The sequence below is a fragment of the Miniopterus schreibersii genome (genome assembly GCF_964146895.1).
Source record: "Miniopterus schreibersii genome assembly, chromosome: 1".
Classification (NCBI taxonomy): domain Eukaryota; kingdom Metazoa; phylum Chordata; class Mammalia; order Chiroptera; family Miniopteridae; genus Miniopterus; species Miniopterus schreibersii.
This window is the reverse complement of record NC_138101.1, coordinates 136,565,679-136,592,940: the sequence shown is the minus strand read 5'-3', so window position 1 is coordinate 136,592,940 and position 27,262 is coordinate 136,565,679. Positions and strand designations below refer to the sequence as shown.

General features: G+C 36.8%; 2 protein-coding genes across 3 annotated transcripts in view; one reads left to right on the top strand and one right to left on the bottom strand.

The window, feature by feature from the left end:
* Window positions 1–1,332: 1,332 nt before the first annotated feature.
* Window positions 1,333–27,262, top strand: part of LOC308546626 (olfactory receptor 4F3/4F16/4F29-like) — a gene marked incomplete at both ends in the record, with an annotated part of 168,970 nt that continues 143,040 nt past the window's right edge. The window contains one exon of one of the 2 annotated variants that reach the window (XM_081115778.1): window positions 1,333–2,217. In XM_081115778.1, the coding sequence (XP_080971904.1) occupies window positions 1,333–2,217 (885 nt within the window). The remainder of the gene's footprint in view (window positions 2,218–27,262) is intronic. The other variant, XM_081115779.1, reaches the window with a different exon arrangement.
* LOC308564414 (olfactory receptor 4F17-like) lies at window positions 20,465–21,403 on the bottom strand (the record flags this gene model as incomplete). Its single annotated transcript, XM_081152629.1, has 1 exon — window positions 20,465–21,403. One exon carries the CDS (start codon window positions 21,401–21,403, stop codon window positions 20,465–20,467), a length of 939 nt encoding a protein of 312 aa, XP_081008755.1.

Sequence of the window (27,262 nt, the reverse complement as noted above, 5' to 3'; positions counted from 1 at the left end):
GAATGACTGAGGTAGGTATATGACATGGAGAAACATAACACTGTTCTCTGCTCACACTCCACATCACATGTAAATACAATACATATTAGGACTTAATCTCCAGTGTTACATTTTGTATTTTATGGTTTAAGATCAAGAAGAAAGCTAATCTGCCCTACCAAAATGTGTCTCATTAATGTTTGATAGTCCTCTTACTTTTGTAATCATAAATCAAAAGTGTAAAATACAAATTGTCTTGAAGCTAAAATATCAGAATGTATTTCAGTCAAAGAAAGCAGGGTAATATAAAATATCAGAACAGGTTACCATGCAGGCAGTGCTCAGTACTCTAAAGGGTGAGGGGGATGCCAGTGGACATAAAAGGTGTCACCAAAAGGAGGTTGAGACTCTGATGAATTAAAATTTAATAACTCATCTATACCAAGTGCTGGTCCTTAATACTTTTCTGTGTATGGACAGAAAAAAGCTGCAGAGCTACTTTGTATTTTTAGTGGCTAAATTAAGCATGTGCCTTGGCTAAACTCTGATGAAATCTCCCAAGTACACATTTATTAGGCCTAGAGAGAGCCTTGCATCACCAGGAGGCATAGGCTTCTTATGAAAATCTTGCAGAGTGTTGAGGCCAACTTAGGGCTTTGTAGTTATAAAAAATTGTGTGGAAATTAGAGGCACCCAGGATAGCAGTCAACGTGATAAAGTGTGATGAAAAATAGTGCTGGTTCTTTTTTTTATCAGAGTCTACACACTTGTCCTGTTCTACTATACTTAGAGGCTTTCCAATTTCACATACCCCAGTCTCTTCATTCAGTTTCAATCTGCAGTCTATCTTAATTCAGTCTCAACTCATTTCTCAGGAACATGTCACCCCAGGTGACAGCCCATCAGTTAATCATGTTTTCCTTTTATCCCTCCTTTTTATCAGTGAACTATGAGAGCAAACTGGAGAAAGAAAGGGTAATGAGAATATACATAAAAGCAGGATGGGATATTTTGGAAATGAGAAATAATCAGTATCAGAAGTGATTTAAACAGGTGATGGATGTCATGAACACTCATGAGTCTTTTGTTCTTGCTTAATCTGTTAATTTGAGAACTGAGCATTGCAGTGAGAGTACTGGTGATAGGTTTAAATACGTTGCAGCTCACATGTTGTGATATTATGTTGACTTTTGTTTTTTGTTTTTGTATATTCGAGGAATTGGATAACTGTATACTTTTCATTTATAATGAGAACATTGAAATTCTTTCACATATTGTCATCTCCATAATCACAATTTCCTCCTCGTTTTCTTAGTTATCATAATCTCAGCCACAGCCCAGTTGGGTGGATCTATGGATGAAAAGAATCACTCGTTTGTGTCTGAGTTTGTGTTTCTGGGACTCACCCATTCGTGGGAGATCCAGCTTCTCCTCCTGGTGTTTTCCTCTGTGCTCTATGTGGCAAGCATGACTGGAAACATCCTCATTGTGTTTTCTGTGACCAGTGATCCTCATTTACACTCCCCCATGTACTTCCTCCTGGCCAATCTTTCCTTCATTGACTTAGGAGCCTGCTCTGTCACCTCACCAAAGATGATTTATGACCTTTTCAAAAAGCATAAAGTCATCTCTTTCGGAGGCTGCATCGCTCAGATCTTCTTCATCCATGTCATTGGTGGTGTGGAGATGGTGCTGCTCATCGCCATGGCCTTTGACAGATACGTGGCCATATGTAAGCCTCTCCACTACCTGACCATCATGAACCCACGAATGTGCATTTTGTTTACAGCTGCTGCCTGGGCCCTTGGCATTAGTCACTCACTGTTCCAACTCGCATTTATTGTTCATTTGCCCTTCTGTGGCCCTAATGTCTTGAACAGCTTTTACTGCGACCTTCCTCTGTTCCTTAGACTGGCCTGTACAGATACCTACAAATTGCAGTTCATGGTGACTGTCAACAGTGGGTTTATCTGCGTTGGTTCCTTCATTATACTCCTCATTTCCTATGTCTTCATCCTGTTTACTGTTTGGAAACATTCTTCAGGTGGTTTATCCAAGGCCCTCTCCACTTTGTCAGCTCACATCACTGTAGTTCTTTTGTTCTTTGGCCCAACCATGTTTGTCTATACATGGCCACACCTCAATTCACAGATGGACAAGTTTCTTGCACTTTCTGATGCTGTTCTCACTCCTTTTTTAAATCCAGTCATCTACACCTTCAGGAATAAAGAGATGAAGGCAGCAATGAAGAGAGTATGCAAAAACTTAGTGACCTACAGAAAGATCTCTTAAGTGATATGATAAGGCCTTTTCACTAACCAAGGTGTAGCCTTTGTTTCTGTGTTTGGTATTTTAGATTCAGGAAGTTTGAGGCATCACATATTGATCTGAATGTTGTCAAACCTTTAACATATTTTTTAACTGAAGGATATATTTATTCTTGAGGAAGAGTGAGCTGTGAAAACAGTGTATCTATCTATGTAAGTCATGTTAAAAATTTTCAGGTATGTAATATAGTTTTCAGTGAATAGGTTTTACATATCGTTTTTGAGATTTATCCTTAAGTATTTAAGTTTTTGATACTGTTTTAAAAGTATTTTTTTGTTTAATTTATAATTGTTTATTGCTAATATACGTAAGTATAGTAGATTGTTTGTTTTTGTTTATTGACATTGTATCCTGATGACTTGTTATTTCTACTAGTTTTTTTAATAGATTAAGATTTTCGCCCAGCTGGGCGTGGCTCAGCGGCTGAGCGTCGACCTGGGATCCAGGCAATCGGGGTTTGATTCCTGGTCAGGGCACATGCTCGGTTGCGGGCTTGATCAATGACTCTCTCATCATTGATGTTTCTATCTCTCTCCCTCTCCTTTCCTCTCTCTGAAATCAATAAAGATATATTTTAAAAATAAATTTAAAAAAATAAAAAATAAATTAAAAAAAATATTTTCTTCATAGATTATAATTTTGTTGGTGAATAAAGACATTTTACTCCTTTTATTCTAGTATGGTTATTTTTTCATTTTTGTTGCCTTATTGCACTTGCTAGATTAAATGGTAAAATGCTGACTAGAAGTGGTTAAACAAAGTGAACATCCTTGACGAATTCCTATTCTTATGAGAAAAACATTGTATTTTATAATTAAATATAATGCTAACTATAGGTTTTTCATAGATGTCCTTAATCAAGTTGAGGAAGTTCCAGTCTATTCAGTTTGTTGAATGTTTTTAAAATCAGGAATAAATGTTGGATTTTGTAAAATGCCTTTTTTGGTTTAGTATCAGGGTAATGCTGGTCTTTTTAAAAATTAAGTTTGTCAAGGTGATATTAGTTAATAAGATTATATATGTTTCAAGTGTACATTTCTATAATACATGATCTGTATATTGCATTGTGTGCCCATAACCCAAAGTCAAATCATCTTCTTTCACCATATGTTTGATCCTACTACCCTCCCACCCTTGTTGCCTCTGGTAACCACTATATTGTTGTCTGTGTCTATGAGTTTTTATTTGTTTTTCTTGTATTTTTCTGTTAATTTCAGTTTTCTTATATTAACTATACTGCAAAAGTTTTGTAGAATTGGAATAATTTCTTTCTTAAATGTTTGGTAAAATTCACCAGTGAAATCACCTAGAATTGGAGTTTTCCTTGTGCTAGGGTTTTCAACTATAAAGTCAGTTTTTTGTACTCTGTGTATCTTAAGAAATTTGTACATTCACCTATATTGTTAAATTTACTGGAATAGGTCATTCTCAATATTCCCTTATTATCTTTTTAAAAACCTATAAGATATGCAATATTTTCCTTTCTCTCATTCTCACTATTGGTAGTTTGTGTCTTTTCTCTTTTTTATCTTATCAGCATGGCTAGAAGTTTTTCAACTTTTTTATTTTCTCAGAGAACCAGGTTTTCATTTCATTTATTTTTCTCTATTTCTGTGCTCTCTTTTATTAATTTCTGCTCTTATTGTTTATATTTATATTCTTTTTTCTTCATTTTTAATTTGCCCTTTTTCTAGTTTCTTTACGTAGAAACTATAGTCATTCATTTGAAACTTTTTTTAAAAAACACACACAGATATTTAGTTGTATTAATTGCCCTTTAAGCACTGATTTAACTGCATCACAAAATTTTATATATCTTGTTTTCTTCTCATGCAGTTCAATATACTTTCTGATTTTTAATTTAGTTTTTAACACATGGCTTAAAACTTCGTGGAAAATTTCCAGATATCATCTTGTTATTGATTCTCATTTATTGTCATTGTAGTCCACAGCCTACTTTGTATGATTTGAGTAGCTTGCTTGTTTGTTTATTTATTTATTTAAAAATATATCTTTATTGATTTCAGAGAAAGTAAGGGAAAGGGAGAGAGAGATAGAAACATCTGTGATGAGAGATTCATTGATTGGCTGCCTCCTGCATGCCCCAACTGGGGATCGAGCCTGCAACCTGGGCATGTGCCCCAACTGGAAATTGAACCATGATCTCCTGGATCCTAGGTCAATACTCAACTGGTGAGCCACACCTGGCTGGGTTGAATAGTTTTAAGTTTATGACGACTTTCCCTGGCTGGTGTGGATAAGTAAGTTGGAGTGTCATCCTGTACACTAAAAGGTTATAGGTTCAATCCCCTGTCAGGAAGCGTATAAGAAAGCAACTGATAGATGTTTCTCTCACAGAGATCTCTCTCTCTCTCTCTCTCTCTCTCTCTCTCTCCTTCCTCTCTCTCTAAATCAATAAACATGTCTTCAGGTGAGGATTAAAAAATATTTATGAAGGCTTCTCTAATGGCCCATAAAACAGCAGGTTTTTATCTCAGCTCGTATTTAGCACTGAACAATTTGCAGAGTCTGGCTCCTTGAGATAGCTCAGAACATAGGAAAGGGGAGGGCAACCATTTATAGCTGGTGCTGCTTTGTGAGATTTGGAATAAACATAGAAAGAGATTTGTTTCTAGGAAAGAGGGAAGGAAGCAAGGGGGCTTAATCCCCAGAAATTCAGAGTGCCCTCTGTGAAGCCAAATTCTTGCTCAAACTGAGTGCTAAAACACTGGAAAAGCCCAGTCTTCTGGTCAACTAGCCACAAAGAAAAGAAATGGATGTTCTCTTAAAGCTGGCACTGTTCTGCAAGATTGAGAAAAAGCACAGAACTGAAGCGCTTTTTTTCCCATGAGGGCAGGAAAGAATTTAAGAGGGCCTTGTTCCAGACTTAAAGCACTTACTCTGACAGATCTTGCTTCATATTGAGCACTGTTGACTGGTGAAGGTCTCTTCAGTCAAAACCAGTCCATAAAGATTTGCAGAGGAAGCTGCTTCTTTAAATGCATAGGTGAAAAAATAAAATCTACAAGGAACATAAAGAATCATGAAACATGACACAATTCAAAGAGGAAAACAAATCTCCAATAAACAATCCAAAAGAAATGGAGATCTGTGAATTGCCTGAAAAATAATTAAAAATAATCATCTTTGAAAAGCTCATTGAGTTACAAGAGAACATGATAGGCAACTAAATAAAACCAGAAAAGCAATATTTGAAAAAATGAGAATATCAACAGAGATAGATATGATAGAAAAAAGAACCAAACAGAAATAGTGGAGCTGAAGACTACAATAATTAAGCTGAAAAGTTCACTAGAAGGGGTTCAAAAGCAGAATTGATCAGAATAAGAAAGAATCAACGAATCTGAAGAAATCTGAATTTATATTCTTCAGAGGAGCAAAAAAGATAAAAGAATGAAAGAAAGTGAAGAAAGCCTAAGGGAGTATGAGACTCCATCAAAAAAACTAATATATGCATCATGGTAGATTCAGAAAAAGAAGAGAGAGAGAGAGAAAGAGAGAGAGAGGAGAACAAAGCTTATTTAAAGAAATAATGGCTGAAAATTTCCCATATAAAGGGAAGAAAATCAATACCCTGGGGACTTCAAGATGGTAGTGGAGTAGATAGAAGCTATACTCACCTCCTCCCAGGACTAAACTGAAATTACAACTAAATTAAAGAACAACCATCCTGAATAACCAACTGAAGACTAGCTGAAGAGGAGTCTTACAACCAACGATTTACAGAAGAAACCACATTAAGGCAGGTGAAAAGGATGGAGATGTGAAAAGGGCTGGCCCTGCTCCCACAAGTGGTGGCTGAGTTTCCGAAGGGATATCTCAGCTGTGGGGGTTTTTCCCTTAGAAATGTGGGGCCTAAAACCTAAGCTGGGCTCCCCAGCTAGAGCACCAGAGCTGGGAAGAGGTGCCCACATAACATCCGGCTGTGAAAAGAAGTAGAGTTTCTGTCCACCAGAAAGAGACCAGAGTCCTCTTGAGACACAGGCATCCTCTTAAAGGGCCAATGCACAAAATTTCATTTGCAGACACTCACCCTGGGTTCTGGTGGAGGCAAGGCAGAGCAGACTAGAGTCATATGAGAAAAGTCTGGGGTTTATGGCTCTGGGGAGAGACCTGGAGGCCAGCGACCAGGATCCCTGTGCTGAGTCATTCTTCCATATTGAAGAACCCATCTTTCTTGGGTGGAGCACTCCCATCCATGTGGCATCAGCCTGGGAAGAAGTAATTGCCCCACCCTCTAGACTCCCTCTCACCCCACCCTTCAGACATAGGCTTTACTGAGGAATCAGCTGCCATGGCCTGGGTGTAGAGGTATGGGCTCAGGAGATATCAGTGATTGAGTTGTCTGTCTTTGGTGTAGGGGTTATTCCCTCCACTTTTCCATGAACCTGATTGGCTCTTCCAACCTATAGGAGATTGATAGAACTACCCTCTGGGCTCTGGCAGACCCACTCTCTGGTATTTGGAGGCACCAACTGCCTGACCCCTACTGGCTTCTCCCTGTCGAGATTGGGGCAAACTCTGGGACAGATTGAGTCATGTGGCCCTGGGGCAGGAGCCACATTCACCACCTTCCTTGAAGCCAAGCCATCACCTCCCCATCATAGGAGATCCATTAGCCCTATTCTCCCAACTCCAACAGAGGCTTTTATAGTGACTGAGACTAACAGACAGCTGGCAGGTGGAGGCAAATCTCAGGGTGCCCTGGGACTTTTGCTGACCTGCCCCTGGACCTGGTGCTGGTGAAAGCTGGCCTTGGTGTGCAGTTTGGTTTTTCAAGCATGCACCTAAGCCCTGCAAAGGCAGCCCCAAACTGTGGATCGCTTGTAGCTACAAACAGTTTGCTCAGGGTCAGGCACAGACAGTGGCCCTCTGAAAATGTCCAGAACCAACACACCCAGTGGCCAGCTTCAGAGAATATCAGAGCAGGTTCCAATAAGCCTCACAAGCAGCATATCCAAAGGGAGATCTTGGCAGACACCAAACTCTGCTGAGGCTAATGTTGCTTCATGTGGTCAGCACCTACACAACAGTTCACATACAGTGGTCAGGTTTGAGGCTCACAGTTAGCCAGCCTGAGGGTTAAGCTCACATATGAATAAGCCAATTGTAATCAGGACCCAAATACAACAAGAGGTCCCACACAATACACAGAAGGGACATTCCTAGAGCACCCAGCTCAGATTATCAAGGAGATTGTGCCACTGTGTTCCACAGAACACCTACTAAATAAGGCCACCATACAAAGACTGGGAGTCATAGCAGATATACCTAATACATAGAAACAAACACAAAGAGGCAGCCAAAATGGGGAGACAAAGAAACAGGTCTCAAATTAAAAAACAAGAGGACTCTCCAGAAAAAGAGCTAAATGAAATGGAGGCAAGCGATTTATCAAATACAGAGTTCAAAGTAGTGATTATAAAGATCACCACTCAAGAAGCTTAGTGAGAACTACAACAGCATGAAAAAGAACATAAAAACCATAAAAAAGGACCAGTCAGAAATAAGGAATACATCTGACATTAAGAATAGACTTAAAGGAATAAATAGTAGGTTGGATGAAGCAGAGGATGGAATCAGTGATTTGGAAGACATGGTAGAAAAAGGTAGAAAAAACTCCCCACATGCAATCAGAGCAATCAAAAGAAAAAAATTAAAAAAAAAAGTTTAAGGGACCTTTGGTGCCCGGTCGGGCGTGGCTCAACAGTTGAGCATCTACCTAGGATCTAGGAGATCGGGGTTCGATTCCCCATCAGGGCACATGCCCAGGTTGCGGGCTAGGCAGCTATCAATGACTCTCTCATCATTGATGTTTCTATCTCTCTCTCTCCCCCTCCTTTCCTCTCTCTGGAATTAATAAAGATATGTTTTAAAAAAAAAAGAAAAAAAGGGACCTTTGGGACAACATGAATAATAACAATATCCCCATCATAGGGGTACCAGAAGGAGAAGAGAGAGAGCAAGTGATTGAGAATGTATTTGAAGAAATAACGACAGAAAACTTCCTAACCTAGTGAAGGAAAAAGACACACAAGTCCAGGGACTGCAGAGAGTATCAAACAGGATGAACCCAAAGAGGCCCACACCAAGGCACATCATAATTAAAATGCCAAACATTAAAGACAAAGAGACAATCTTAAAAGCAGCAAAAGAAAAGCAATTAGTTACCTATAAGGGAGCTCCCATAAGACTGTCAGCTGATTTCTCAACAGAAACTGTGTCGGCCAGAAGGGATTTGCACAAAATATTCAAAGTAATGAAAAGCAAGGACCTACAACCAAGATTATTCTACCCAGCAAAGCTATCATTTAGAATGGAAGGACACATAAAGAGATTCCTAGACAAGAAAAAGATAAAGGAGTTCATCACCACCAAACCAGTATTACATGAAATGATAATGGGTCTTCTTTAAGAAGAAGAAGAAAAATAGTTAAAAAAAAATGAATAATAATATGGCAATAAATACACATTTATCAACAATTGAACCTAAAAAATAAAATAAACAAACAAGTGGAACAGAAAGAAACTCATAGCTACAGAACAAACTGAGGGTCGCCAGATGGGAGGGGTTTTGAGGGATGGGTGAAAAAGGTGAAGGGATTAAAAAGTACAAATTGGTAGTTACAGAATAGTCACAGGGATGTAAAGTACAGCATAGGGAATATAGTCAATAATATTGTAATAACAACATATGGTGTCAGATGGGTACGAGATTTATCAGAATGATCACTTAAAAAGTTATATAATGTCTAGTCACTGGGTTGTACACCTGAAACGAATATAACCTTGTATGACAACTGTAATTAAAAGTAAAACAAAATTTTAAAGTAAAAGAAAATAAAAATTATATGCCAACAAATTGGATAACCTAGAACAAATTGACAAATGCCAGGGTCCAGTGGTTCAGGTGTGGACGGTGTCGGCGAAGAATGAAGGACACGGAGACAGCGTTCAGAGCATCAGGACAACCAACTTCTCTTTTTATTGCCTTGTTACAACTGTATTTATACTATTTGATTTTATTGTTGGTTAAACAACATGACGTCATGCTTTGTTCTGGTTTCTGTTTTGGCCTTTCACAGTTAATGATTGTACCTTCTTATCTGACCTCTACTAAAGAATTTACATCTGTTTAGGTGTGTTAATTTTAGTCTCACCTATTGTTTATATTTCTATAGGCTATTCTACAGGTTACTCTCTAGTTTGTTATTTATATTCTGAAGTTACTATTTTATTGCTCTACCACAGAGCTAAAAAGAGGATAACTGAGCCAGCTTTTCTTATGTGAAGGTGATGCGAGTCCTAAGTGAGGGCTCTGGGGCTTGCGCGTGATGGTTTTTAGCTGTGGCGACTGCCCGCCTGTCTGGCACCTGCCTCAGTCTCCCCGCTGACATTCCCCACAGCAGCCTGTCCTCAGTGTGATGTCCTGTGTATGATAAGGGCTCAGGTGTAGACTGAAATACTCTCTTTCCTAGACTGCTCTTTCCTTGTGGGGATTCCCAGAGTTTTCCATTAATATGAACATCCCCAGTAATACATTCCTTAGTGGGAACTCACTGGTGGGCTCCCTGTGGATGGCCCTGCGCCAGTGAATCAGCAGGGGCCCGACCCAGGCCTCTTCCCTGGTGGGAAGGTCCCCGGGGTAGTGGCCTAACAAGTCCTAACTCTTCTGCTGACAGTCTGAGTCTAAGTTCCTTATAGGTGCCACATGATATCTTTGTAATACTTGGGGCTTTTACTGAATCATTGTCTTTTCCAGTCCCATCTGACTCCCCTGCTAGGGAAAAGTTTCCAACTAGGGCAAAAACCCTTTTCTGGTGAAGTGACTCGGGTAAGGACACAGAGCGTCAGGAAGGGGAACAAGCATGGGAAGAGGGATCTGCCATACGCCAAGTCCCATGGAGCATTGGCTGTGCAGAGGTCTCCTCCTTGAAGGACTGTGTCAAGCAGCAAGGATGGAACAGCTTCCGGCAGACAAATTCTTAGAAACTTATGACCTACCAATCTGAATTTTGAATAAATGTAATATTTGAATGGGACAATAATGAGTGAGGAGATTAAATCAGTAATCAAATACTTTCCAATAAGGAAAAGCCCAGGACTAAATGGCTTTACTGATCTATTTTACTAAATATTTATAAAAGAACTAATGTAAATCTTTTAAAAAGCACTTTAAAAATATTTGAAGAGAAGTCAACACTCCAAAACTAATTTTACAAGAACAACATTACCCTGATACCCAATCTAGACCATGTCAGTACAAATTCCAATCTCAAGATGAAGTAAGGGGCCATAAAGCCTTTATGACCCTCCTAAAATAAACTTTATCTTTTGTAGCTACCTGGTAATGTCTTCTAGGGAAGAAAATTATAATATGTGGATTGCTGAATTACAAGACAAACTGAGTTCACAACCTCACAGTGTCTCTTAAATTAAAGGTATGAGATTGATTAAGAAAGGGTAAAACCTTGAAAATAAAAAAAGGAGGAATATCGGCAGATTCCAATAAAACTAAGAAACTTGAATCTCTAAATTCTTCCAGTCCTTTCTACTGGTGGAAACATCTTTTCTTTCTGTACCTGAAGGGAGTTGTCTCCACTCACGTGAAGAAACTGTAATGACTTCTCCTGAGTTAGTTGCCCTACAGGGACTGCCGATAATCCTGTTTCTGCCTTCACCTTTTCACATTGCTCCTAGTACTATAACCAGTCTCAAGTCCCAGAAATCTCTAGTGAGTCAGGGACAAAGTAGGATTCATGAGAAGATGCAGTACACACCAAAAGAATTGCAAGATTTCACATATTGGGAATGAATTCTAAGGATGTTGGACTAGGTGGAAGGAATATAATATTGGGCTCCATTTAATGATATTACGGTGCTCAGCAATGGTTCTGTTCCATATGTTAGCTCAGATGGCTGGTAGTGACTGTAATAGTTTGCTTTATTTGGTTGACTACAAACTTTGACCCAAAGCTAGCATACACAGAATGAGGTTGATCTGCTCGAACCTCCTTAGTTTATTATAGAAGATAGTATTATTCAAGGGCTCAGGGAGGTTGTAATATTTCAGTTGATACAGTTTTTCCTCCCTGTTATTTAGTTATTTGCTTTCCTTGTTACTCAAGGACTGTCTTTTGGCTTTATGGCCAAAATAAGAAAAAAAAATTTATAGTAGGGGAAGGAAATGGTAATTTACAGACAGAAATGTCACCCCCAAGTGACCCATTAACCACTTTTCCCCTTAGTTACCCTGGGAACACCAAAATGATTCTAAGAGACTATTCCCTTAGCAGACTGATTTCTGGCAGGTAACACCAAGTCTCTGCAGCTCCACTTGGTCACTACCCAAGCATAATTAGTACTGTTAATTAACTGCCTTTACATTGGCAGCATTTGTGTAACTCTTTGCCCAGGGGAGAATTATGCAACAGACAGAAACTTTCTGAGTTGTTCTGGCTTCCTGAAGATGCCTTGAGACAGAGGAGCAACATTTTCCTTGTTCATTGCATTTCAGTATTAAAAATATACGTGCACTGATAGCATTAGCTTCTACTAGTGGCAGCTGAAGGCGGGCTCCCAGGCAAGAGTGACAGGAGTGTATAGGCTGGAGGTTTTGTGCTGTACCTTGTTCACTATACCCTGACTTTAATTTTATTTATAATTTTTAATTGCAAAATAAAACATGATACAGAAAATGACACAAAAATTTATAGCATAATTAATTTTTATAAAGTAATCATCACTCAAGTCATTATATAAAGCTATGCAAGCTATCCCGTCCCAGAAATCTTCTCTGTGACTTGTCCAAATCACAGCCTCCTTTATAGTAATCATGATTCTGTTCTAGTAAAACTTCCTCGCCTAGTTTTACAGCTTTATCTTCCAAAAGTGCATCCCAAGACACTACAGTTTGTCTTGGCCTTTTTTTTTTTTATCATTTGACATGCCTTTCCAATCTCTTCCAACATACATATTTCCCTCCAACTTTTTCTTTTCCATATAATTTATTTGTTGAAAATCTTGGGCATTTTGACACTTGTTTTTCTGTATTCTGAATTTTACTGATTTAAGACCCAGTGCAGTTCAGCGTTTCCACTGACCTTTGTCTTTTATCCATATTTCAGCTGCAACCAGAGGTTTGACCAAACATGTTTGATCCTAGTTTTGGTAAGATTATAGGTGATCAAGAGGCATAATTGTGACTTTCCCCTCTGTTATTGTGAATGCTCCATATGTATATATATATGTGTGTGTGTGTGTGTATACATTATATATACACTACTTATATAATGGGGAGGGGGGAAGGGGGAGGGGGGAGAGGAGGAAAGAGAGATTAAATAGATAATACCAATACCAATTCTATCCAACTCAGTGGGCTTCTTTTTGCCTTCTCCTATTATATATTTGTTTCTCTTTTTATTCTCCCAGTGAGAATTTTGGGTCCTAACAACACAAATATATTTATTCATTTGCTTAATCCTTCAATGCACACAAAATTGTTTTCAAGTGAAATTGTTTTTAAAAAAAATTAATTGGATTTGTTCTTATATATTCCCCTTCAGTTTGGCTGTACCCTCTATTTGAAATATATTTGGGGTCTTTTTTTTCTCTTTGCATTCAGTTTTAGGGACTTTACACAACTTATCCTTTTGGATTAATTTTAATTTTTGAATATGTAAAAGATTAATAAGACTAAAATTCAAAATTATGCATTCTTAAAGGACTGTCCCATTCCACTCTATCCCTTCCAACATATTCCCTTCTACCTCTCATAGATAACATAAGTCACCAGATTCTGGTACATGCTTGCTACATTTCTTTTTAAAACAAATTAATGTTTTATTTTTCCTTATTTCTTACACAAAATTTGTGTACTATGCATATGCTTTTGCAATTCATATTTTTCACTTATGAAATTGTTCCCTATTGGTTCATAGAACTCTTTTTGATTTTTTATACCTGCATAGTACTCTTATGTGTGGATGTTTCATAATTTATTAAACCTTTATCTCTAATATTTGCACATTTATGTAGTGTCTAATAGTTTGCAATCATAATAATACTGCATATGTATTTTTGTATCTTTGGTGCTGTGTCTCCAGGATAAGTTCCCAACAGTGGGATTGTTGAGTTAAAGATTGATGCAGACATAGTTTTGTTAGATATTGCCAAACTCCCTTCCATGGGAGTTGAACTATTTTGTCTTCCTACATGAACCCTACTGTTTCTCTACAGCCTTGACAAGAGTTTTAGTGTTTTTGCCAACTTGATGTGTGAGAAATGGTATCTCATTGTGGTTTTAGTTTGCCATTATTTTATTATTGATGAAGTTTAACATTTTTTATATGGTTAAGGGATTTTTTAAAATCTATTTTCAGAGTGTTTATACATCTTTCATCCTTAAAAAATGAAGCTAAATGTACATAATGTAAAATTTATCATTGTAAAGTGAACAATTCAGTGGCATTTAGTATATTCACAATGTTGTACATACACTCTCTCTTGAGTTCCAAAACATTTTCGTCACGCCAAAAGGAAAACGCATACCAGTAAGCAGTTCCATTTCCCCCCAGGCCCTGACAACTACCAACCTGCTTTTTGTGTTTATGGATTTACTTAATCTGGATATTTCACATAAATGAAATAATACAATGTGTAATCTTTTGTATCTGGCTTTTTTCAACCTATTTTTGAGGTTCATGTACATTATAACATGTATTGGTACTTTATTTCTTCTTATGGTTGAATAATATTCCATTGTATACCACATTTCGTTTATCTGTTCATTTGTTGATGGATGTTTTATTTGGATATTTTAGCTATTGTGAATAGTGCTGCTATGAACGCGTCTATATAATTTTTTGTCTGACTACTTGTCTTCAGTCCTTGTAGGTATATACTTAGGAGTGAAATTGCTGGGTCATATGCTCACTCTATGTTTAACATTTTGAGAAACTGTAAAAATGTTTTCCAAAGTGGTTGCACCACTTTACATCCCCACAGGCAGTGTATGCGGATTCCAGTTTCTCAACATCCTAACCAACACCAACAAATTTCCTATTTTATTTTTAGTTTTAAATAATGGCCTTATGGTTATTATAAAGTAGGATCTTGTGGTTTTGATGTGCATTTTTCTCATAGCTAATAATGTTGTTGAGCATCTTTTCATGTGCTTCCTGGCCATTTGTATATCTTCTTTGAAAAAATGTTTATTCCTTTTTTACCCCATGTTTGATTTTTTTGGTCTTTTTGATGCTCCATTGTAATTTTAAAAATATATATTCTAGATGCAGGAGCCTTTTCAGATATATTATTAGTAAATATTTTTCTAGTTGTTTAGGTTATCTTTTCACTTACTTGATAATGCCCTTTGTTACACAAAAGTTAAAGTTTTGATGAAGCCCAATTTATTTTTTCTTTTGTTGTTTGTGCTTTTGGTGTCATATCTAAAAACTCATTGCCAATACAAGGTCATGATTTATTCCTATGTTTTTTTCTCAGAGTTTTGTGGTTTTAGCTCTTATGTTGAAGTCATTGATGCAACTTGAATTAAAAATTGTTTATGGTGTGAGGTGGAGGTTCAACTTCACTCTTTTGCATGTGGATATCCAGTTCTTCCAGGACTGTTTGTTTCAGTTACTGTACTTTTAAAACTTCAGTTTGGCTCCTTTTAATAATTTCTACATCTTTACTGATATTCTTGATTTGTTCTCTATTGTTCTATTGGTTTTCTTTAGCTCTTTGAGTTTATTTAAGCTTATTTAAAGTTTTTGTTTAGTAAATCCAGTGTCTGTGCTTTCTCAGAGATAGTTTCTGTTTACTTCTTCTGTGCATGAGCTACATTTTCTTTTTTTATTTGCGTGCTTCTTATTTTTTTAAAAATGGACATTTTGGGCATAATAATGTTGCAATTCTGGAAATCAGATTCGTCTCCTCGAGGTTTATTTTTTAATTGCTGTGGGATCTAGCTGTTTTGTTGTTGTTGTTTAGTGACTTTTAAAGTATTTTTGTAGTTTCTGTGTTCTTTGTTATGTTGAGTATCTGAAATCTCTATTCCTCTGGCATGTGTTCAGCTGCTGAATTTTGAAAGAGATTTTCTTGAACACCAGGAGCCAAAAAAGAAAGAAAGAAAAAAAAACAAACAAGAAAGAGGGGAAAAAATTAAAAAACACCTAGTCCAGTCTTTGCTGGTTGGGTATGTGCTCGGGCACTCCTTCAATACCTAGGCCTTTTATAATTCTGCATTAGCCTTTACCTTCTGCTGAAATGAGCCTAGAATTCAGTCAGAGGTGGAAGCTTAGGATTTTCTCAGGCATTTTCTGAGTGTGTGTCCTGCCCTGGGTATGCATATGGCTTTCTCAATTCCCCACTAAAATTAGCAGTTTTTTTTTTTTGTTTGTTTGTTTGTTTTTTAAGAACAAAATGTTTTATTATTAAGATAAGCTTTGTATAAAAGCAATACAGATCAAAAGTTCTATTTACATTTATTGATTCAATGTCTAATTATGCATTAAATGCAGAATGGGCACAGCAACAGACTGCACATGCCAAGCAAAATGGACAAACGCTTAGATTCCACCTCTACAAAGGATTTGATTTATGTAAAAAATGGGGAGAGAGGAGATGCCACATGAAATCTGCCCAGAAACTAAACAGACAGAGATGTCAGGTTAACAAGCTGGAAAGTCACCTATTTCTAAAAAGGCGCTTCTCATTGTTCTAAAAGTGCTTAAAACCTGAACATGAACCTGTGCCTACCTTAAAATTTCCCCAAGAAAGCAAAAACTGCAAAGAATGGTAGACTAGTGTTAGTATAAATTTCCCATGCAAAATGATCACGAATTTATTTGAAATACTTTACCTTATGAACTGAAATAAACTTGGAAAACTACCATTATGCTGAAGTTCTATACCATGAATTCAGGTCAGCCCATTTCTCACCTTGCCATCCGAATTCCCTAGGATGTCTTTTCTGCAGTGATTTCAAGTTTAGCATTGCGCACAGTCCTTTGGGTTGGGAGTGTGTGAGCCCCCAAAATTAGCAGCGACAAGTGTAAATGAGCAGTTTTGAATAACTTCATTTCCCAAAAGAGCTCTCCCCAGTCTTCCCGCTCAGGCCTTCAGGGATGCATAGTTTGCTTCTACTGTCGTCCTGTATTATTCATTTGCCTTACAGGGTGTTCGAAGGATGCCTGCCCCTTTTCCATGCGGAGTGAGTTTTGATTCAGGTGAAACAAAGATAAAAGCCTTGCATCAGTTCTTCAGGTGGCCCTCGGGCAGGACAGAACAAACACACACAACTCTTTGAGAATAAAGTCTCTTGTGCTCCCCCTGGGGCCACCATCTTAGAGGCTGATGCTGACAGGGAGGGGTCTGCGAGAATGGAAAAAAAGGTACAAAGATATCCTACTATTTTTAAGTTGCATTAAAAAAAATTCATCATTCACTTGTTTGTTCTAAGCCTTTGGCTATTTTCCAGAGTTCTGACGAAGTTGATTCTGATAGCCGTTGCCTGACTTGTCAGGGCTGCTACAGAGCAATGAGCCCTTGGATCTAGTATTCCTCCATTCGCACCATCAACCCCTGCTCATTTTTTATTTACCAGATGTTTGGTCTTCCTCTTTCAATTTTAATAGTTCTTTATGCATTAGGAACATTAGTCTTATCTGTGATATACATTGTAAATATTTGCTCCCAATATGTCTCTTGAATTTGCATCTATTAAAAATAATATTTTGGGTGGCAAAAGTTTGTTATTGCTTATTATTGTTTTAATTCATCATTTAAAAACATCACATCTGGGTTTAGTGTCACAGAAAGTTTTCCCTTATATTCAGGGTTTTTGGGACACCCAGCCGTGTTTTCTACTGTGTATCTTCATGTTTCATATTTGGATTTCAGGTCTATTGCAGTTTATTCTTTTGTATGGTATCAGAAATGTAATCTAATTCCCTAATATTTTATCTATAATTTTTACCTCAACCTTCATGAATAATATTGGTCTATAATTTTGTTTTTTACTATTTTTATTTAATTTGGGCACAGTGTACTTGTTTCATGAAAATAATTTAGAAGTAATTTTCATTTTTAATTCTTTGAAATAATTTACTTTTATTGAAACTATTTGATCTCTAAAACTTTGCTAGATTTCTTTCTTTTTTTTTTCAATCCTCACCCAAAGAGTGAGGATACTTTTTCCATTGATTTTTAGAGAGAGTGGAAGGGAGGGGGGGAGGCGAGAGAGCGAGCGAGAGAGAGAAACATCAATGTGAGAGAGACACATCAATTGGTTCCCTCCCACACCCGCTCCGACCCCGGGCAGGTGGGAGACTAGCAACCCAGGTAGGTGCCCTTGAACAGGAATGGAACCCCAGACCCTCCAGTGCGCAGGTGGGCGCTCTAACCATTGGGCTACACCAGGGAGGGCTTTGCTAGATTTCTTTGTGAACCAATTAAACTTGGGGTGGCCCGGCTGCGCATGGCTCAGCAATTGAGCATTGACCTAAGATCCAGTAGATCCTGGTTCGATTCCCGGTCAGGGCACATGCCTGCGTTTCAGGTTGGATCCCAGCAGGGGGCGTGCAGGAGGCAGCCGGTCAATGACTCTCTCATCATTGATGTTTGTCTCTCTCTCTTTCCCTCTCCCTTCCTCTCTTTGAAATCAATAAAGATATTTTAAAAAAACAAACCCAAAACAAAAAAAGAAACTTTGGGGTGTGTGTGTGTGTGTGTGATAATTCCCTGATAAATTTCTGTATATTTTCGATAGAAATTGCTCCTTTTAAGTGTTATATTTCTACTAGAGTAAGTAGTGATGAAACGTATTTTCCTAGAAATTATTCATTTCATATAGCTTTCTCATTTATTTATACAGATATGTACAACATTGTTTTAAATGACTTTCTATGTACTGATCATCAAAATTTATATCCTCTTATTATTTGTTTTTGTCTTTTACCTTTTTCTATCCGTGATGAAACTATAATTGTCCACTTCATAGATTTAAAAAAAATAATAAGATTTCTTTTGTATACTGATTTGATGTAGTTTTACTTTATTTTATTAATTTCTATTGCTATCTTGGTTTTTTCCTTGTAGTTTTTTAATTTACTTGCAGTTTTTTAATTTACTTTTTTTTGGTTTCTTTTTAAATTTTTGAATAGGCATTTTAATTCATTTCTTTAATTCTCTCATTTTTAATAAATAAATGTGTTTAAGGCTACAGGTTTCCCTCTGATCACTACTTTAAATGTATATTAGCTATCTTGATATGTACTACTCTATTATCACTATACAGAAAATTTATATATTTTTTCTGTAGTTTCACTTTTATCCTAGAATTGAGAGCACACTTCTAAATTTTAAGATTGATGCACCCTTTGTTTCTCAAATTTATTTTCAACTTATAGTTTTATTCATTGTTATCAGAAAACTTTTTGTAATATTTTTACTTTGTGACACTAATGTTTTCTTTGAGAATTAATAAATGATCAAATTCTGTGACTGTTCTGTGAGCACTTGAGAAGAAGGTATATTTTGTTTAGTTCTGCTAATATATTTCACTTTCATCATTTTATCTACCTTCATAACTAGAAGAGATACAGCAATTTGCAGGGCAAATAAGAGAACAGATTTTCCTTTTACGTTCACATTCTCTTGTAGGATAACATTTCCAAGAGAATAAAATTTATACAAATTGTCCTCCTTAGTAAGTCACTTGGTTAATTAAGAGCCATTTTTGAAAGAGACCAGAGGTAGGTGAAGAGATCTGGAGGTAGCCAGCCTGAAATTTGAATACTGAGACTAATTCTTGTAGTTTCAAAAGAGTATTCCCAAAATAATCTTCTTGAGTTAAAGGCTATTGTCACAATTTCTTGGCTATTTAGACATTTTTGCTACCTCACTGAGTCTAAGGGTGAATTTTTAAAGAATCATAGTAAAATAATTAAATAAGAGAAAGTTGTAAAATTAAAATCCAGATGGGTTAACAAGACAAAGAGTAATAAAGATTTAGATTTTATAAAAAGGGGAAAGCTTATAACATTGATGACCAATTTTGGAAAAAATATAGGAGAATTACTTGATCAATAATAAAGTCTCACTTCTTATCATTTATCATTCTATTGGGCATCTTTAATTACCACGCAGAAGTTAAAACTGAACTGAGTTGTTACAATTAATGCTCCTCAACTAGTCATAGAAATATATCCAAGTGATCTCTCATTTGTGCTCCTTGACCATTAGACTTTCCAGGTTTTACCTGAAAAATGTTAGTTGCCCTCTTTGTCCTAAGCACCCTAGCTTAAGAACAGGCACATGAAATAAACTGAGGTCTCAGTGGGGTACCTTCCTCTAGGTAAAAAGTTCATTCAAATATGGTTAGAGTTGTAGATACTTTAAAAGAATGAATCAAGAGATGCTTTAGGGAAGACTGCAAGGGCAACAGAAATTGGCTGTTTGGGAAAATGGAACACAGGCAAATTTTACAGAATGCAAAGTACTAGAGTCGATTTGTAAAATATCATTGTACAAAACACACTGACAACCAAAGACTGAAAAAAATTCTTAAGAGTTGTAACATAGTGTTGCACTCTTATTTACTCAACTTAAAGTACAATTAGGATGAGAATTGTTTCTTCCTTGACTTCAATGTCTGTTGCTTTATATAAACTCATATTTTATCCATTGGATCCATATAACTTCCATAGAAATATTAATTGATTTCCAATGATACTTTTTATCACTATCAACATAGTGAAAAAAGGAAATCATATGTATATACATGTATATATTAATATACACATTGAAAATTGTAGTCATAGACGGTAACTACAATTTAGTTTTGTAGGTTAAATTGAAATACATAACACTATTTTTTATAACTAACAAAAATTGCAGCTCCATCTGAAAATAAAATTCTTTGATTTAATACCTCTTTTTCTGTAGACCTCTCAGTTTTTCAAAGGCAATAATGAAATTGTACATATTTCATAGTGTTTATGGCAATCACAAGGGTACTTTTCAGTTTTTCCAAGGCAATGATGAAATTGTACATATTTCATAGTGTTTATGGTAATCACAAGTGTCCTTTTAGTCCATAATATTCATCTTGTGCTCTTATCAATAAAATCTGTCACATCATCTCCTGAGAACTTACAACTTTTCCAGTCAATCTTTTCATTGCCACTTTCATATCTCTGTTCCTTAGAGTATAGATGACAGGATTTAAGACAGGGGTGACAACAAAGTCCACAATGGAAAAAAATGTATCCAAGGATTTGGTTGGGAAAGGCCACACATAGAGAAACATGCATGGAGTGAAAAATAAAACCACTACAGTGATGTGAGCTGACAGAGTGAAGAATGCTTTGGACAAATCCTTTGAAGAATGATTTCTGACAGTGACCAGAATAAAGATATATGACATAATTAAGAAAAAGAAAGTTCCCGTAGATATGAAGCCACTGTTGGCAGTGACCACAAATTCTAATCTGTAAGTGTCCATGCACGCAAGTTTAATTACCCTAGGAAAATCACAATAAAAGCTCCCCACATTATTAGGGCCACAGAAAGGTAAATTTATGACAAAAACAAACTGAGACACTGCATGAATCACTCCAATGATCCAAGCAGCCACTATCAAAAGCATGCACATTTGGGGACTCATAATAGTTAGATAGTGGAGAGGTTTGCAGATTGCAGTGTAACGGTCATATGCCATGGCTATGAGCAGCGCCATCTCCACTCCTCCCATAACATGAATAAAGAACATTTGTATCATGCAACTGTGGAAGGAAATGATTTTACAATCACTGAAAAGATCAGATATCATCCTGGGAACTGTGGTAGATGAAAGGCCCAGGTCAATGAGTGATAGGTTGGCCAGCAGAATATACATGGGGGAATGTAAGTGAGAATCAAAAATTACTGTGAACACAATGAAGAGGTTTCCCAGGATAATTCCCGCATAGACTAAAGAGAATAAAAGAAAAAGAAAAGACTGCATTCCCAAGGTTTGTGCAAGTCCCAGTAACACAAACTTAGTTACCACAGAGCCATTTACTTGGTCCATTGATTTATAAAGATGGAAGACTCTGAAGTGACCTGAAAGAAAAGAAAAAATATATCGATTTTTAAGATACTGAATAAAATTTGTTCAATGTTGATAATTTAAAATTGGTTAGTAAGGGGATCCAAAACGGCAGTGGAGTAGGTGGATGTTACACTTACCTCCTCCCAAGATCAAACTGGAATTATAACTAAAATATAGAGCAATCAACCTGAATAACCAACTGAACACTAGCTTCAGAGGTCTTATAGGCAAGGATTTAAAGAAGAGGCCACATTGAGACAGGTAGGAAGGGTGGAGGTGTGAAAATTACTCAGCTCCCAAGGGCAGCCATTGGGATTCTGGAGGGATATCTCAGCTGCAAAGGTTCTCCCTGGGAAGTATGGGGTCTCAACCCCAAGCCAAGCTCCCCAGCCCAGAGCGCCAGAGCCTAGAAGAAGCACCCACATATCTGGTTGTTAAAAGCAGTGGGGATTCTGTCCACCAGGGAAAGATGAGAGTCCACTAGAGAAACAGGCACTCTCTTAAAGGGTCAGCTCACAAAATCTTGTTCATTCATCCTGGGCTCTAGGGGAGTGAGGACAAGTGGACTAGAGTTGTGAGACAGGAGACTGGGTTTGTGGCTCTGGGGAGAGAGCTGAAGGGGCAGCTGCCAGGATCTCTGTGCCATGTCCCTGTCCTACACCACAGATGCCATCTTTCTTGGATGGAGTGCTCCCCCATACAGCATCAGCCTGAAGGAATGAAATAGCCCCACCCTCTGGACTCCCAGTCATCTACCCTGTGGAGCTTACACCCTGCTGAGGAGTCAGCTGCCCGGGCTAGGATGTAGAGGTCTGGGCAGAATAAGGGGGTGTCAGTGACTGAGTTGTGTGGCTTTAAGGTGGGGGCCATTCCCTCCACTTTCCCATGACCCTGGCTGGTGCCTACCCCTCACAGGAGATCCACTAGCCCCACCAAAAAAACCCACAAACCAACCCAAAACTACAAGAACTGATAAATGAATTCAGTAAAGTAGCAGGATACAAAATAAATATACAGAATTCAGTTGCATTTGTATACACCAATAATAAACTATCAGAAAGGAAAACTAATAAAACAATCTCATTTATAATTGCATAAAATATACCTAGGAATAAATTTAATGAAGGATGTAAAAGACCTGTACTCAGAAAATTAAAAGAACTGAAGAAAGAAATTGAAAAAGATACAAATAAGCAGAAGCGTATGCTGTGTTCATGGTTAGGAAGAATTAACAAGGTTAAAATATCCATAGTAACCAAAGCAATCTATAGATTAAATGCAATTCCTATCAAGACACCAATGGTTTTTTTCACAGAACTAGAACAAATATTTTAAAAATTTATATGGAACAACAAAAGACCCTGGACATAATGATTCACCTGAAAAGTAAGTCACCTCTAAAATATTAAGAAGCAATTGATTAAAAACATCCCTTCAGCTTCCAGACAGTATTTTACCTACGTTAAAGTTCATTATTTAGAGACCCTTTCTGCTTTGTCCAACAAACACCTGCCTTAAACAGTGACTAACACATAGAAAAAGCTCAAGAAATATTTGTTGAATGAATTTTTTAGAAATGGATACAAAATTGTTCATATAAGAAGCAAAAGAGTAGCCCTCACAAATATATAGAGAAATTGAATTTAATAATATTTTCTCTACAAGCTTGTACTTCCTGGAAATAACCCAGTTATATGTATGTGTGTGTGTATATGTGTGTGTGTGTGTGTGTGTGTGTGTATATATATATATATATTAGTGTTTAGGTAAGTGAAGAAAGTCCACCCACCCTTCTGTTACAACATCTGAAATTAATATGTATCATTGTTGAAGAAATCCTGATGACATAAGAGTTTGCTTGGGAAAAAAGACCACACACTTTGTTTCTCTGCCATCTTAGGAAACACTGGTGACTTTGTGAGGCTCCCAGGAGTACTTCAGAAACTAGGTCCTGATACAATCTGCCATCTTTCCTGTGGGAGACTTAAGTTTTGTCAGTCATTCAGGGTGGGGGGAGACACGTAGATACATATTAACCCCCTTCCCCCAAAAAAGGATTAGAATTATAGATTTGTATAGAAGTGGGAAAGAACTTTGAGATTACCTCAGTTACTTCATTCTACAGGTAGAGAATCAACCCAGTGAGGTTAAATGGCTAGCCAGTGTATTTACAGCAATATGTTCACAGAGCCTGAACTGGAAGTCAACCTAACTTCCAGTCCAATGGTCACCCTTGACAATGCTCTACACCTTCTTAATAGAGAAAGTCATGAAAAAAGTTAGAATTGTTTATATTTGATAGGATCACCATAACCTAATTGAAAGGGCCTTATTTATCCCTGAGTACTTATTTCATTTAAAATAAAATTGGCCTTCTATTTCTAAAAAAACAACACCTATTTCTTTTTCATTGAATATTGCTCTTTCCTATCCCCTTACCTATTTCTTCAAACAACCTGGCCAATCGTTGAACAGTTCCATTTCAAAACCTATAACCACCAGCTCCTCTGTACCATCCCCTGGTATGGGGCCAAAATCTTTTTGAACCTGAGCACATCTTCTCAGATTAGGCATTGGCTAGAACCTTCAAATGTGGAGGAAAGTAATACTGAAGGAGAGAGAACCACATCAGAATCCTGGAGGTCAAGGATAGAGATTATTTTCCTCTGATTTAAAACAGAATTTGGGCCCAGCTGGGCATGGCTCAGCAGTTGAGCATCGACCTAGGATCCAGGATATCGCGTTCGATTTCCAGTCAGGGCACATGCCCAAGTTGCAGGAGACAGCTGATCAATGACAACTCTCTCATCATTGATGTTTCTATCTCTCTCTCTCCCTCACCCTTCTTCTCTCTGAAGTCAATGAAGATAGATTTAAAAATAAAACAAAACCAAAACCAAAAACCCCCCAGAATTTGGTTGTCAGACAGGGTGGGAATAGCTGAGGCCAGATGGCTGTTTTACACAATGAAAAATAAAGTTTAAAATTGGAGAGCAAGAGAGTCAGTAACATGTGAATCTTGAAAAATCTTTACATTAAGGAGACCAACTAAAAGTATAAAAAATGTATGTGTGTGTTTAGAATTAATTTTACGAGACAGTGCAATTCAATGATTAAAATTTTAGAATAAAAGAGAGATGGTATAGAATAAAAGAAAAAAACATTTCAAAAAGGAGAACATTTCTGACAAATATTTTGCAGAAGAGCAGAAATTAAAGAGGAGTTGTGGGAGCTAGAGAGAGACAACTAAACATGACAGAGGCAGTTTTGTAATTTAAAAGCATCTTTCCTACCTGTCTGTTCAGTCACAGGATGTGTATTTTTAGGAGGAGAGAAATTCAGAGAGTTTAGCTTTCATTTCTGTAACTAATACCCACCCAAGACAAAACTCTATATGAAATTCTTTATAATGCAAAAAATTCAGTTTTGGAAGATTGTATGTTTCTAGCAATTTATCCATTTTGTCCAGATTGTCCAATTTTTGGCATATAGTTGTTCATAATATATTCTTAAGATCCTTTGTATTTATTTGTTGTCAGTTGTTACTTTTATTTCTGATTTTATTTATTTGGGTAGTCTCTCTTTTTTTCTTGATGTGTCTGGTTAAAAGTTTTTCAGTCTTTTTTATCTTTTTGAAGAACTGATTCTTCATTTCATTGATCTTTTGTATGGGTGTGTGTGTGTGTTTTTTCACTCTATTTTTTTTTTTCTGCTCTAATTTTTATTATTTCCTTTCTTTCACTCACTTTGGGCATTTTTATTGTTGGTTTTTCCTAGTTCCTTGAAGTGTAAAGTTAGAGTGTTTGAGATTTTCCTTGTTTCTTGAGATAGACCTGTAATGGTATGAATTTCCCTCTTAGGACTGCTTTTCTGTATCCCACAAATTATGGGTTGTGTTTTGATTTTCATTTGTTTCAAGGTACCTTTTGATTTCTTCCTTGATCTCATTGTTAACCCATTCATTGTTTTGTAGCATGTTGGTCTCCATGTCTTTGAGTTTTCCAGTTTTTTCTTGTGATTGATTTCTAGTTTCATACCATTATGGTCAGAGAAGATGCTTGATATGATTTTAATTTTATTATATTTATTGAGACTTGTTTAGTGTCATAATGTGTGCTCTATCCTAGAAAATGTTTCATGTGCACTAGAAAAGCATGTATATTCTGCTGCTTTGGAATTAAAATGCTCTGAAGATACAACAAAATCCATCTGGCCTTGTGTGTCATTTAAGGCCTCAATTTCCTTTTTGATTCTCCATCTGGAAGATCTATCCATTGATGTCAATGGGATGTTAAAAATCTCCCCATTATGACTGTATTACTGTTAACCACTCCCTTGATGTCCATCAACATTTGCTTTACATATTAGGTTCTCCAATGTTAGGTGCATAAATGTTTACTAGGGTTATACTTTCTTGTTGAATTGCTCACTATATCATTATGTAGTGTCCTTCTTTTATCGCTTACTATAGCCTTTGTTTTAAAGTCTATTTTGTCAAATATAAGTATTGCTGCCCAAGATTTTTTTCATTTCTGTTGGCATGAAATATCATTTTCCATCCCTTCACTTTTAGAGTGTGTGTGTTTTTTGTTCTGAGGTGGGCCTTTGTAGACAGCATAAACATGGGTCTTGCTATTGTGTCCATTCAGCTACCCTGTCTTTTGACTGGAATATTTAAGCCATTTACATTTAAAGTGATTATTGATAGATACGTATTTATTGTCATTTTATTCTTTTAACTATGTTCCTCTGTGTTTTTTTCTCTTCTTTTTCTTCTTCTATTTATTATTAAGCAGGCCCTTTAACATTTCTTGTAATACTTATTTGGAGGTAACAAATTCCTTTAGCTTTTTCTTGTCTGAGAAACTCTTTATTTCTCTTTTAATTTTAAATAATTACCTTTCTGGATAAAGTAGTCTTGGTTGTAGGTCCTTGCTTTTCATCACTTTGAATATTTCTTGCCAGTTCTTTCTGGCCTGCAAAGTTTCTTTTGAGAAATCATCTGACAGTCTTATGGGAGCTCCCTTGTAGGTAACTGAATGTCTTTTTATTGTGGCTTTTAAGATCCTCTTTGTCTTTAACTTTGCTATTTTAATTATGATGTGTCTGGATGTGGGCCTCTTTGAGTTCATCTCCTTTGGCTCTCTTCACTTCAAGGACTTGTATGGTTTTTTCCCTTCATCATGTTAGGGAAGTTTTCAGTCAATATTTCTTCAAATTGATCTCTTTCTCTCTCTTTTCTCCTCTGGTATCCCTCTGATGTGGATATTGTTATGATTTATGTTGTCCCAAAGATCCCTTAAACTATTCTAATTAAAAAATTTTTTTTGCTGCTCTGATTTTTTACCTTGTCTTCCAAATCATTGATTTGATCCTCTGCTTCATCCAACCTGTCGTTTATTTTTTCCAGTGTATTCTTTATGTCAGATATTGTATTCTTTATTTCTGAGTGGCCCTTATTTATGGTTTCTATGTCTTTTTTTATGCTCTTGTAGTTCTCACTAAGTTCATTGAGCATCCTTATAACCATTACTTTGACCTCTTTATCTGATAAATTGCTTACCTCCATTTCATTTAGCTCTTTTTCTGGAGAGTTCTCCTTTTCGTGTCTCCACTCTTTCTACCAGTCTTGACATGGCTTCTTCTGTAAATCTTCTGTGAGAAGACTCCTCTTCTGCCTCTTGATTAGTCTTCAGTTGGGTATTCAAGATGATTGTTCTTTAATTTAGTTGTAATTCCAGTTTGGTTCTCAGAGGGTGTAGCTTCCACCTACTTTGCAACCATCTTCCAGAGAGTATATTATGCATTTTGGAAAATAAATTATGTTGCAGTCAGTGA